Below are 15,144 nucleotides of genomic sequence, written 5' to 3' on the forward strand. Positions count from 1 at the left end.
GTGAAGAGTTGACTCATTGGAAAAGCTCTGATGCTGGGAGGGATTGGGGGCAGGAGAAGAAGGGGACGACAGAGGATGAGATGGCTGGATGGCATCACTGTCTCGATGGACGTGAGTCTGAGTGAACTCTGGGAGTTGGTGATGGACAGGGAGGCCTGGCGTGCTGCAATTCATGGGGTCGCAAAGAGTCGGACATGACTGAGCGACTGATCTGATCTCTGATGTGTTTTAAACCGTGAACTTTGAGTGATTAGACATAGTTTCAGTATCAATATTTAATTCATGAGAATTAGCTAAAGTCTTCTAAATACCCATTACCCACTACAGAACTTCTGAACAGATATCATGACAGGGTCCATGGATCTGAATTTTAGCGAGTACCTCAGTTTATTCTGTTGCAGATGGTATTCAGTCCTTTAAGAGACACCAAGCTGGGGGCACAGCAGTAAAGAATAACCTGCCAATGCTGGAGACGCAGGTTTTATTCCTGGGTGTGAATATCCCCTTGAGGAGGAAATAGCAACCCAGTCCAATATTCTTGCCTGGGAAATCCCAAAGACAGAGAAGTCTGGCAGGCTCCAGTTCATGGGGTTGCAAAGAGTTGGACACGACTTAGTGACTGTACAACAGGCTGGTGTATTTGCTGAGATATGAGGAGATCAGATTCAGTACTAATTATCATGCAACTCACCAATGAGATGCAACTGAGCTTCAAGTGACAAAAGAGAAAGAGGATCAAATTATGTTTGATGAGGAACAGTATATTTAGATAATTGCAAAGTAGTTTACCACAAAATTATTAATATTAAAGGAGAAAAAATAACTACAATGGAGAAGACTGACTGATACCCCTTACTCAAGTGAGTAAAATAATATTCCAGTAGGGTTACAAGTTAAAATTTGCCAAAATGATTTGTAGGATGCAGTAAGAAGAACAAGAGCTTCACCACTGTGTCATTCCTGCTAATTACACATATCCTGAATCTAATGAGACAAATACAAACTAAATCCTACAAAATAACTGATTTATAGTCATTAAAATTTTCTAGTTAATGAAATTTAGTGGAAGCCTGAGAAAATTTTTTAGATTAATGCTAAAGAGACGGGTCAACTAAATGCAATATATGATTCTGGGCTGGTCATTTTATTATGAATGGCTTGACTGGGACAATTGATAAAATGGAAAGGGGACTCAATATTAGATAGCCATGTAGTAATGAGTCAGTGTTAATTTCCTGATTTTTATGATTATATTTGAATATATTGAGTATATGTTTGTAGGAAATACTAGAGGATTAGGGGAGACATTGCATTGTGTTGGCAGCTATTCTCAAATGGTTTGGAAAATAAATTGTTTTTATTGTCATTTTAACTTCTATAATTTTTGAGACTGCTAAAAAAAGTACAAAATAAGAGGAAAAGATCCCTAAGTTAGGTAATCCTCTTTTTCTTGGAGAATCGCAAAGTTAAAAACTCATTTATACCATTGTAAAAAATTGTGGTCAACTTTTCAGTCTATTTGTGTTGATTTATGTTATTAACAGCATAACATCTTATTTTCTATTCAAGATTTTTTTATTTTTCCCTAATTATGCATTTTGTTTTTCACTCTACCAATGTCTAAGAATTTGGTAAAGTTTTCAGTATCAAAATAAAATAAAGATTCATAGAAATGAAAATAAGTTCTTAGAGAAATTTATGAATGTCTACCTGCCTTTAGAAATGGAGTAAATTGGCATGAAATTTATAAGGGAAAGAAACTATACAGAGCACTCCCTTGCAGAAACTCAATATGGTTGCATATGTTTATCTGTTAAGAGGTCTATGATGAAACAGTAGCTATATGTTCAAATTTAAATGCAACTTTTTAAATCACATTTCATATCAGTCCATGTAACTGGACAATTCAGGAAGTAAATTAAAACAGTTCTTGCTTTCAATACTTCCTAAGGTCAACACTTAGAATAATGAAAAACTTATCTTTCACTCTAAGAAACCTGGGCAGTTATTAGTTAAAGCAGATGTGTTGTCCTACTGGCCTACACCTGGTTATAAATAGCAGTATGACTTGAGATCACCCTGGACACAGAGTGGACTCTCTAAATATAGCTTTTCCTTTCCACAAAGGCGTTTTACAAGAATGCTACCTTTGTGAAGGATACGGACACTAAAGTCAGTGACTTTTAGTCATAAAAAAGATTTGAAATATTTTCTTAGCCTGGGAACTCACATTTTAGAGGCATAGAAACTGAAGTCCAATGAAATTAAATATTTCGCCCGGCATCAAACAGCAGACAAGAAATAATGACAGCACTCAAGCCTCTATCTTCTGAATCCGTTGAATGCAGCATATAATAGTTTGCAATAACTGCTTATTTTCATTGCCCTCAACACCACATTCCTTCTGTGCCTTATCCCTCTTGCTTCTTTAAGTGGGATGATAATATTATCGGCAAGCTTTAGTTACAATTTTTTTTAAATTTTGCTGTTTTGTAATTCATTTTTGAAAAATTGTATTTCTGTGTTAAAAATGTGTGAGGACAGTTTCCTTCATTCTTGAAACACCTCTCCCTGCATTTACCATCTTTTATTGTCAAAATATTGTGTAGCAGTAAGTACAAAAACACATATAGTAAAGGAGATAAGTATGAGGCAACAAAGTGTGTGTGGAGAGGATGGGAGGCAGGCAGAGGTTAGAGCTGACATAACTTAAAGGGAGATGGGAAGAGGGGGAAGAGAAGAAAGATTTATTTGTTTGAAAAAAATATAATGGCAAGTTGGACAGGGTCTAAACTTAATACAATATATTTTCCTTAATTTAAATCCCAGGTTAACTTCCATTGTTTGCATTGCCACAGACAAGAAAACAAAGCAAAGAGATTTTTGTGTACCATAATTTCATAAAGATTTCTATAAGACTGTAAAAATAAATTTAAAAAACAGAAGTCTTATCTTTCACTTATTTTACCTGCTTCCTTGCACTTTAATAAGTTGGTAAATGACGTTTAAGTTCAATAGCTATAATTAATTCTGTCCCACAGATTTTAAATGTACTGGTGATTGTGTGAGTGCATGCGTACCTTTACAGACAGTAAAATAAAGTTCTTGATCAAATAATTATTATCATCTAGACTAAAATCAGATATGATAGAGGGGCCAGCCATTGTAAGTTTAAAAGTCACCCTGGGTGATTAATACATGTAGCAGGACTGCAGGCCTCTCTTTAGATGAAGCACTTAAATGCAAGTATAACTAACCATGGCTCTAATTTCATATCTGAAATCTGCTTTATTTAGAGTTCTTTGGCTTGTTCTGTTTCTGTAGTCTTTGTTGTGCTATAAAAATATCAGAATTGTGAATTAATGAACTGATATGTAAAAGTGAAATACTGAAAAAAAAAAAAAAGTGAAATACTGGAAGATAAGATAAACATAAAGGCCTCTAATTGTCATGCAAATAAGTTTGGTTGACACAAAACTGGAAATTAGATAAAAACATTACATGCATGCTAAGTCACTTCAGTCATGTCCAACTCTTTGCAATCCTATGCACTGTAGCCTACCAGGGTGCATGGGATTTCCCAGGCAAGAATACTGGAATGGATTGCCATGCCCTCCTTCAGGGCATCTTTCCAACCCAGAAATTGAACCCACATCTCCTGCGGCTCCCACATTGAAGGCAGAATCTTTAACCCTGAGCCATCAGGGAAGCCAAGAAAAAGACATTAATAAATCATAATGCTGAAATTAAAATCTTCTACTTACATCAGTACAAAAGAAATCCTAATTTGTACCACAAAGTAATGAATTCAGTACTTTTCATTTCTTAAATATGTGCCTAGTACCCTCCCTGCACTGTGCATAAAAAACTTCAGAAATTTGGAGGACAAACAAGAAAAACAGAAGCTCTCTACCGTTAAGTTATTTATACTGTAGTCAATTAAAGTTCTCTACTTTGAGATTTTTTAATTCCTCAGTTTATTGTAATATCTTCATCGGTTTTCTTTGTTAAAACCAATCTTTATCACTTTAAATCGTTTCTTCAATGTACTTGTTAACGAAATACAGTCATAGTAGTAACTTCCAATGCTAATAATATAGTTGATAGGAGAAATGCTCAAAATTGACTGGAAAGTGATTTCGATAATCTACAAAATGTCATGAGGTTTCCCAGGTAACGACTTCTCTCCTATGCAAAAATGCACTTATTATTTATTGTCTAAGCTTATAAAAACTGTCTTACTTTATTCATATACAAGTTTGACAACATTCTTTAACTCATATTTTAAGGTATTTTGCTCAGTTATCTTTCTGGAAACTGTTGATTTATATATATTATATAAATATTAATATGTATTTTTCAATGGCTAGATAAAAAATGGATTTTTTAACTGCTTAAATTTGTTTAATTTATATTGTCCTTCAGCATTTCCTTTTCTCACTGCAGCCTATCCTACTGATCTCAAAATACCTGAAAAATCTGAAAATCCCATTTAAAGTAAATGTATGGAAAATTTTCAAGATAACATATATGATGGTTGATAAGAAGAGTATTAAACATTGTGCTGAAGATCATTCCGTTAATAAAGAGATTAATCAATAACCCTAACATTCAGACATACAATAAAAAGGAAAAACATTAATTATAGTACTGAGCAATGACACTTTCAGTAAAGGGAGCTATTGAATATTGTATAGGCAACTAGTATCTGCAAAGCAGATAAATTGGCAGTGATTATGCATATATTCAAAATATGTTGAAACACAGTCATAAAAACAGTTTTCTTTTTGGCAGAAAAGAGGCATATTGAAGTATTCAAGCACTACTTCAACTGGATTAGACAGACACTATGCAGAACGTACATGATTGTAAAAGAGCAGATATTAGCATTTGTGTGAATATGTGTGCTTTTAATTAATGCATTTTCATTCATTCAGAAAGGAAGAGAATGATAAACTTATTTTAAATGTGGCATTGCGATAAGCTGAAGTTCCGTTCTTAGACTTTTACTGCTGTTCCTTTGTGTGTGTTCAATCGCTCAGTCTTGTCTGACTCTTTGCAACCCTATGGGTTGTAATCCACCAGGTCCTCAGTCTGTGGAATTTTCCAAGCAAGAATACTGGAGCAGGTTGCCATTTCCTACTCCAGGGGATCTTCACAACCCAAGGATCAAACCCCTGTCTCTTGAGCCTCCTGCATTGGCAGGCAACTTCAGTATTCACCAAAGAATACTATACTGTCATTTATCAAATAAGAAATTTGGAAGCAATCCTAGGATTCTCATTATAGAGTTCCCTGCCTTCATGCTCCCCACTCAATAAGAATCCCTGACTTTCCTATATGGGAACGCTCTCTCCAATGCATACCTGGTCTGTCACTCTCAAGGGCCAGCATCTCTGCCTCAGCATCCTAGTGAAGTCACTTCTATTTCAGTGTGTGCAGGGCCATTTTTAAACCTTTGTCAGTCCTAGGTAATTGCACTTTTAGAAGCTTCACCCTAAATGTTATCAAATGATTTAAAATATGCTGGAGAAAAACATGGTCCCAAAGGATAAATGCACCTCAGTATTCATTGCCACACTGCTTACAATAGCCAAGGCATGGAATCAACCTAAATGCCCATCAACAGAGGAATGGATAAGAAGATAGCACACACACACACGCATGCGCACACACACTGCTGCTGCTGCTAAGTCACTTCAGTCGTGTCCGACTCTGTGCGACCCCATAGATGGCAGCCCACCAGGGTCCCCCGTCCCTGGGATTCTCCAGGCAAGAACACTGGAGTGGGTTGCCATTTCCTTCTCCAATGCACGAAAGTGAAAAGTGAAAGTGAAGTCACTTAGTCGTGTCCAACCCTCAGCAACCCCATGGACTGCAGCCTTCCAGGTTCCTCCATCCATGGAATTTTCCAGGCAAGAGTACTGGAGTGGGGTGCCATTGCCATAATGTAATATTAGCCATTAAAAAGAATATAATGAAATAATGCCATTAGCAGCAACATGGATAGATCTAGAGCCTATCATACTGAGTGAAATAAGACAGAGAAGGAGCAATATGATATCCCGGAATCTAAAAAGAGATGATACAAATGAACTTTAAAAACATTAAGAGACTCAAAGACTTAAGAGAATGAACTTATGGTTGCTGGGGGTGGGGTACTGTATGGGGAAGGATAGTTAGGGAGTCTCAGATGGACATGTACACACTGCTGTATTTTAAATGGATAACCAGCGAGGACATACTATATAGCACATGGAACTCTGCTTAGGGTTATGAAGCGACCTGGGTGGGAGAGGAGTTTGAGGGAGAGTGGATACTTGTATATGTGTCGCTGAGTTCTTTCATTGTTCACCTGAAACTATCACAACGTTGTCAATCTGCTATACTCCAACACAAACGAAAAATCATCCTTATTTCTATTAAAGGTGACCAAATCCCATATTCAGTATAATTATAGATAACTATATGAAAGTTAAGTAACATTACCATTGATGAGTTGTAGTAATATTAGTTGGAAATATCAATTAAACAAGTTTTTATCACAGTTTTGTAGATTTTTATTCATGTTTCAGAGCCATTTTTCAGGTGTCAATTTTCTAAGTCCTTCTCAAACTCCTGTTCCCTAGTGAATGTGCTTTTACTGTCACAGCACTGAATAGCCACGACAGCAAGATGTCTGAAGATAAAGACCATCACATGGATAAGTAGACCAGATATGTGGAAGTGGGAATGCAAAATGTTTGCAGAAAAAATATAGAAATCAAGAAATCATAATATTAAAAAGTCGGGTTCTGTAGGGATGTCAATAAAATATCACCCTACATAGTTAGTCTCAACACAGTATGTGAACTGCTTACATATTTAAAATAAATGCTGATGGCAAGCCATCAATAAAAAATTAAGTACAGTATGTTCCAAAATGAATGTTGGAAAATGTCAGTTGGTTTTGTAACTGGTTAAGTCACCTATCAGTTTCATAACAGTGTTTCTAAACCTTTATTATTCTATCTTTAAAACTGAGATAATGAGCATTCCTATTTGATATACTTGTTGATAAATTTATGCAATTTGCATAAATGTCTTGTGACCTTTCTGGCAAATACTTGATATTTTTGTTATTATTATTGATAAATAATTAGTAAACAATAACTTTTGTTATGGTCATAGTTACAACTTGGAACAGAACAGACAATATTACTGAGAGTGATTTGATCAGATGGAAAAGTTAATAATGAGTTATTTTGAGAAGAAATATGTTGATGTTCAAACATCCTTTCCAAAGCTAAATATTTATTTAATGGAGAAAAATAGTCTTAGTTTAATGAGAAGGTACAGATTTTAAAAGTATATTTCCTCTTTGGACTCATAAAGAGCCAGAAAAGGAGATTAAACAAAGGCTTTAGAGAGTATTATATAATAAAGAACAGCACCAGCACCAGGCTGTTGATGCTTTTGTGGTTTTGATGTGAATAACTCCAGGGCCCTGTTCTGACATCAGTACTACCACTCACTGTCTAAGATACGGACAAGTCGACTAACCTCTCTCCGCTTTAGTTTCTTCATCTGTAATGTACAAGTAATATTACTTGTCACTTGCCAACTGGCAGTACTTCTTCAGCTAATTGACTGTCTCAGCAGGGATGTCTCAAAGATCAGCTAATAAATGAATTATAAACTCATTGAAATATTAAATGATGTCAAAAACCTTAACAAAAGGACAGAACAAATCATTCCATGTATTAATTTACTTAGTCACATATATTTTATATAAAATAATGTAAAAAGAAGTAGCCTTCCATAAAGTGAAATAGAATAGATTAGTTGGAATTCTGGAGTGCTTTTTGTCACTCTTATTTTTAAGAATCTTGTCATAATTAAGGATACACAGAAGAAGACGTGTATTAGAGGAAATAATAGTTCATCTCTTTATATTGATGAAAAGTACTGTGAGACAAGAAAATGAAATAAATACGAATAAAGAAACATGCTTTCTGAGCTGCTTTTACCACTGACAATGGCATAACCTTGACAAATTTACTTTAACAATTAAGATCTAGAGTAAGATAATTAAAAATAAATCTACAATACACTTTTGGCAGATGTAAGAACAATATACAAAATCTTGTGCCAAGCATTCTGAGGGACTCAAAGGACTCAGAGGTCAAAGAATATATAAGAAGAAGAGCACCATGAAGATAATTAATGCTTCCATGTGTGTGTGGTTACTTCAGTCCATAGGCAAATAAATATTATAATAAAAATATTCATTACATAATACCTGGAGATGGGGAGGTGGTGTGGCTGATAAACTAGGCTTGAAAGATGAGGAGGATTTTGTCATTGGGAGAGAAGGTCACTCCAGGTTGAGAAGATAGCTTGAGAAGACCAGTAAGAGAACACCAGAGATATTGCAAGTGTTTACTGCGATCTAACTTTGTATGCTTGGGAGAGAGAGTATAGGAGAACAAAGCAAGTAAATTAGGCTGGCTTCAAATTTCAGAAGGCCATGCAAAAAACCTAAAACTATATTTTGTGGGTTCCTAGGAACCACTAACGGAGAAAGCACTGGCACTCCACTCCAGTACTCTTGCCTGGAAAATCCCATGGATGTAGGAGCCTGGTAGGCTGCAGTCCATGGGGTCGCTAAGAGTTGGACACGACTGAGCGACTTCGCTTTCACTTTTCACTTTCATGCGCTGGAGAAGGAAACGGCAACCCACTCCAGTGTTCTTGCCTGGAGAATCCCAGGGACAGGGGAGCCTGGTGGGCTGCCGTCTATGGGGTCGCACAGAGTCGGACACAACTGAAGTGACTTAGCATAGCATAGCATAGGAACCGCTGAAGATTTTTGAGTATTTTATGTTTTAGAAAGTTAATTCCGGTGATAGTGTAAAGGGTAAGTTGGAGAAGAATAAGTTTAGATAACTAAGTAGTTAGCCTGTAATTGCAGTAGTTGAGAGAGAAGATAAAGGGAGTGACCAGAGAAAGAATGGAAATGAAGAATATGTAAGAAACACTGAATAGATAGAATTAAGGAGGTTTGGGAATTGATTGAATGGGAAGAACTAGTGAGATGGAAGTTCAGTTCAATTCAGTCGCTCAGTCATGTCCAACTCTTTGTGACACTATGGACTGTAACCCACCAGGCTCCTCTGTCTGTGGAATTTTCTAAGCCAGAATACTGGAGTCGGTTGACATTCTCTTCTTCAGGGAATCTTCCGAAACCCAGGGACTGAACCTGGGTTTCCTGCATTGCAAGCAGATTCTTTAGTCTGAGCCAAAATGATAAACATAATAAATAGCTTTGGGAGTAGAGGTAGAGATGTAGCAAAGCAATTCCACTTGAACTTAATGAATTTGAGTTTTTAAGGACATCCATGGGTCAATATCCAATAGGCAGTAAAAATTCCCAAGCTACGCTTCAAAAAATTATCTTGCCCCCAAATTATAGATTTCATAGCCATCTATACACAGTTGAAAATTAAGACAATTGGGACAAATGGAATTACCAAACAGAATATAAAGAACAAAAAAGAGAAGAACTTCCCTGGTAGCTCAGACAGTAAAGTGTCTGCCTACAATGCGGGAGACCCAGGTTCTATCCCTGGGTCGGGAAGATCCCTTGGAGAAGGAAAAGGGCAACCCACTCCAATACTCTTGCCTGGAAAATCCCATGGACTGAGGAGCCTGGTAGGCTATAGTCCATGGGGTCACAAAGAGTCGGAAACGACTGAGCGACTTCGCTTTCACTTAATAGATAAGGGAGGGAAAGAGCAAGAAGAAATATAAGGAGACTATGAGGAAATCAAGAGTGCAATCACAATCAGAGCCAAGGGAGAAAGAGGTTTCAAGGAGAGAGGAATAACAATGTAAAATGTTATATGTAATTTAATATAGATGATTATTATGAAAAGCCCATTGAATTTTGTGATTAATCTGTAATTTTGTGATTAGTTCTGGTAAATTGATAGATATGTAAGTTAAACTTCAGAGGAATTAAAATAAAGCAATGTAAAGAAGATATTCTCAACCCCTAGGCCACAAACTAGTAGCAGTCTGTGACCTGTTTGGAACCAGGCTGCACAGCCCCTCCCCAAGGCTCATGTTACCAAAGTGACGGTAACCAAAACGAGATTATGGAGTAGACTGGACACAAGCAATATGCTTTAGGTATCACTGTCTACTGTCACCCCCAGATGGGACAGTCTACCTGTAGAAAAACAAGCTCAGGGCTACCACTGATTCTGCATTATGATGAGTTTTATAATTCTTTCATTATATATTACAATGTAATAATAATAGAAATAAAGTGCATAATAATTGTTATGTGCTTGAATCATCCGAAACCATCTCTCCCCCTAACCCCCAAACTGGTCTGTGGAAAAATTGTCTTCCACAAAAGCAAAAAGGTGCCAAACATGTTGGGTACTGCTAACGTAAAGGATGCAGGAAGATTAGTTTGCGAATAAATGCAAGTAAAAGGTGAGTGTTGTAAGAACATACAGAGTTAAAAGATGAAATATATTTTATAACAGGTAAAATGTAAGTGATTTTATAGGCATTGGAGGAGAGAAAAGGCAGGAGGGCACGGGAGGATTGAAGGAACAATAATAGGGGCACTAGTCGAGTATTCATGTTGGCAAAAGGACTCAGATAAAGAGATGGTAGTTGTGATGATATAGAAAGAGAAACTGAAGGAATTTATGTAGGATGACCTTGACATTCTCCATAAAGTCAATAGGCAAGGTTTTCTGTGGAGAGTAAGAAGATGAAATAAGACTTAAGAAGTGCAAAACAATAAATTGTTGTTTTTAAGGATGGTAAACAGGTCAGCTAGAAAGGAGCAAAGAAATTCATGAGTAGCTTTGAGGTCACTTGTTGCCTAATTAGATACTGTAAATGTTTCCTCAAGCAAGGTAGCCTGTGTTTCTGGCTTTGTAACACTTTTAGGCTCGGATTTCTCATTACAAAGTTTTTTTGTTAGGTACTGTGGAAAGAAAACAAAAAGGATTTGAATCTGGCTGAAGGAAGAGAGAAGTAATAATACAATGAACTAGGTCATGAATTTACAAAAACAATATGAAGATATGCCCATGTCATTTAAGGAAATATAATCTTAAATGAAGGCATAAGGATCACAATTATCACATGACTGGGAGATCAGAGATGATGAATAGAGGAAAAACAGAATAATCATTAGTATCAAATGTTGGAAATTCTTGAACTTGAGAATTTGTATTATACACTGAAGATCAGGGACAATATAAAGAACTCCCCCCGACAAACGTAGATGGGTTATTATTTCTAGTAGTATTAATCAAAAAGTTACTGTGAAAAACCATCAAAGACTAGCTGTTTTTTCCTCATGTTAGGCAAAATTCATTCTGCCAATACTTTGTCATTAAAAAAAAGTCAGTGCCTTGGATTTAGAATAAAAGAGGGTTTGATTTGGCAGCATTAATATGTGTCGGCATTATTGTGTGTTATAACTTAGTATACAAGATTACTTTTTTAAAGTGTACTTTTGATAGGACACTATCCAAACTCTAATAACAATAAGGGTCCCATTATAGTAAATGGTATTCCAGAGCATGCAGTATCATAATCTAGTGCAGGAATTATAATTGTGCTTTAGCAGAGGAGGCTTTTGTGGAAATTTTCAAATTGTTGCTATTAATAGAGTGCTGTTCTTGATTTCTTTACTGTCACTCACTCCAAAGTGTCACCAGGAAATAAACCAGTTCAACAAAAAGGGGGAATTAAAGTAGCCTTAAGTTCTGGCACCCTGTTCTAAGCTCCTGAGACTTATTTTGAAACCCTCTGATATGTGAAACTGGGTGGTTGTTTTTAGAAAAAGTTACTAGATTCTTTGTAAGCATGAATTAGATAAATAAGTAATACCTTATACAGGAAAAGAAAAAATGATAGTGCTTAGCATGGAAATAGCTGATATTTCCAAAATGTTTTAGGAATCAAAAAACTTGCTTAGTGAAGTTCTTTACTAAAGGGTTCCCTTCTCTGTAGTGTTGGTTGGACAGCTTTCTGTGACTGTGTAGATCAGCAGTACTCAAAATTTGGTCCCCCAACTCCTGCATGTCCCACAAACCCTTTAGGTCATTCCCTGAAATATTTCCAGTGGATTCACAAGTTCAAAATAATTTTCATACTAATACTGATGCTATTTGCCTTTTTCACTTAACTAACTGATGTTCGTTTGCAGTAATGGTGCAGAACCAAAGTGGGGAAAACTGCTGACACCTTAGCATGAATCAAGTCAGCAGCAGCAAACTCTGCTAGTAAGCCTGGTATTCTTCACCACCACACACTCAAGAGTTAGTATTTTTAAAATGCAAGATTTACCTAAGAATGTACATGATCAAACAGTAAAGATATATTAATATATTAAAAATATATACAATCGCCACCCTTGAGTAGAGGTCTTCTTAATATTCCATGGATGAACTGGTACATCACTAAAGCAGGTACCAACCACATGGCTGTCTTACGTATATGTATGACTGCTTGGGTCAAGAGCTGAATTTGCAACTTTTCTCATGAATCACCATTTTTACTTGAAAGACCTGACAAGCAAACTGTGGATTTTCAAACTTGGGTATTTGGCAGAGACTTTCTTGAAAATGAACAGAGTGAACTTGTCACTTCAAAAGAGGCAAAATCCCACTGTATCTGTTGCCAATGATAAAGGCTGAGCTTTCAAACAAAAATTACAATTTTAGAAAATGTGTTAGCTGCTCCTGTGAACTTGTCAGTTTCCCAATTCTTAAAAACTTTTCTGCTGAGATAGATGGCATTACTAACAAATGAAATATTGTATAATGATCTATGGTACCATTTGGAAATTTTGCGTAACCCAGTGAACCAATATTTTTCCAAATGATATTTTTTAAAACATATGTGGTCAAAAGATCCATTTAAAGTGCAAAGTAGACAATAGATTTTAATAAAGCAGTATGGGGAGCATATTGATATGGTTTTTAGATTCCCCATTTCAAAATTTAAATATCGACAATTATCTGAAAAAGCTATTAAAGTTCTCCTCACTTTTCCAACTAAGAAATCTGTGTGATGCCAGATTTTCTTCATATACTTCAACTAAAACAACATATTGAGACAGATTGAATGCAGAACCAGATATGAGAAACCAGATGTCTTTTATTAAGCCAGACATTTGCGAAACTAAGCCAGAGAATTTCAAAATGTAAAATAATGCCATTCTTCTCACTTTTTTTCTGGCTTTGGAAAATATATTTTATTTCACTAAAAATATATTATTTGTGGAAACATGTAATGGGCTTGTTATTTATATTTTAAGTCAATTAATAAATATTTAAAATTTTCAGTCTTAATTTCTCATATAGTAAATATTGACAGATGTAACCATATATACAAAATCTCATTGGCAGTCTCAATAATTTTTGAGAATATAATGGATATCTGAGACCAAAATGTTTCAGAAACACTAATGTATAGACCAAGCCCTAAGCACATAGTAAACTACTCAAGGACTTTTAACAATTTTAACACTATTTTATAAAGTAACAATTGGGAAGTCATGGAATTGCATTTATAAATGATAAATAGGAAGTATTTTCCTTCTGTTTTAAAAGCAATCATACCATTTATATTAGAAGACTTCAGTGCCTGTGATGACATTCTCTCCATTCTTTCTTCCAAGTCTGTGAGTCTCATTTCATGTGTCCCCATTTACAGGAGTAAAATTAGCATGTTATCCAGTCACCATTTGGCTCATGACTCAATGTCACTATAAAAATCATTTAAGCAGCTTCATAGACCCAACTTCTCTTAGGATACATCTGTGTGGACGCTTTAATTTGTTTAATATAGGAGACGTAAGTACAATCTATTTAAATCTATAAATTCCAGTAGGGTGAAATCTTCTGGTTTATTCTCTCAATTTGTGTAAATGATATTTAAAAGGATAAAGGGCATGAATAAGGGAAAGTCCAACGTGAATAATCTCACTTTAGAAATCCATTAGACAAAATAAAATTTAGAATACCAATATACTGTTTGCTTTGTTAAAAAAGGAGAGTGAGACTTTTTTAAGAAAACAAGATTATTTTTTAGTCATGAGTTTTGATTGAATTTTTAGATATCAATATTTAGAGACATGCTTTAAAATTTAATCTAATTTTAAACAGTACAATACTTAAATAATAAAATGTCTTTTCCTTTCTCTAATCAGACTTTGGATATTAGTATAAATATCTCTTGTGTATAACTAGAAAAAAGCATATTATATTTTATAGATATTAAATAAAAGAATATTATCTTTTCTAGACATGACAAAAATACCACAATTTTGTCATGTCTAGAAAATTCTAATTATAGCAACATAAACAGGAAGGTCTAATGAAGAATCAAGGCCCACCTTTGGTAAATTTTCCAAATTTTTTTCCAAGTTTATTTTATATAAGGCCAGAATATGTGCTCATTGCTACTCTGTTAAACTTCTACCAGCAGCAGACACTTATTAGATATTTTTTGTTGTCATTTTTGGGTGAATATCTGTCAGACAAAACATTTGGCAACAGTTTCCCCAGAATGTCTAAGCAAGCAAGAAGTCATTATACAGTGATTATAATGCTGTAAAAGTTATTTCCAGTCTCTGGTAGTCATTTCAATAAATTTAAGAGCTGTGTCTAAATGTTTAGTTGGATGTGGAAAGATAGCTGCTATGCATGTAAAAATTACTGTTTTGAGCACCTAATGGAAACTCACTAAGGAAGTGTAATCATGGAGAGAGGAAAAAAAAGATCTAGTTTCTAGCATCTATATAGCTTATTTCAAAATGTAATTACTTCCTTCATGTATTTACATACGCATTATTTGTCAGCTGTTGTTTTTTTAGTGAAAAATAAGTTTATTGTCTAGAGTAAGAAAATGTAAGAAGAGTGGTATACTACTTTACAATAATAACTATTATATTAATGATTATAATGGGTGCCATAACTGAATGCCCAAGTACTTAGTTTCTGAGGTTTATAATTGGATGCATATCAGTCTAGCAAATATATTTCATAAATGCTTAAGGAGAAGAAAAGTTTACAGAAGTACTCTCTTAAAATTCTCATTATTGTCTTTACTCAATCCAATTGA

The 15,144-nt window shown here is 35.1% G+C and overlaps 1 protein-coding gene across 2 annotated transcripts in view; it reads left to right on the top strand.

Moving 5' to 3' along the window:
• PKIA (protein kinase (cAMP-dependent, catalytic) inhibitor alpha) overlaps positions 1–15,144 on the top strand; it is a 100,101-nt gene that overhangs the window by 70,444 nt on the left and 14,513 nt on the right. Inside the window, exon 1 of one of the 2 annotated variants that reach the window (XM_010848768.1) lies at positions 13,770–13,874. The exons of the other annotated variant lie outside the window; for it this stretch is intronic. Coding sequence (XP_010847070.1) covers positions 13,773–13,874 — 102 coding nt within the window. The 5' untranslated portion in view covers positions 13,770–13,772. Of the gene's footprint in view, positions 1–13,769; positions 13,875–15,144 lie in introns of those variants that run through there. 2 annotated transcript variants of the gene reach the window in all.

The sequence above is a fragment of the Bison bison genome, unplaced genomic scaffold (genome assembly GCF_000754665.1).
Source record: "Bison bison bison isolate TAMUID 2011002044 unplaced genomic scaffold, Bison_UMD1.0 scf7180017864273, whole genome shotgun sequence".
Lineage (NCBI taxonomy): Eukaryota > Metazoa > Chordata > Mammalia > Artiodactyla > Bovidae > Bison > Bison bison.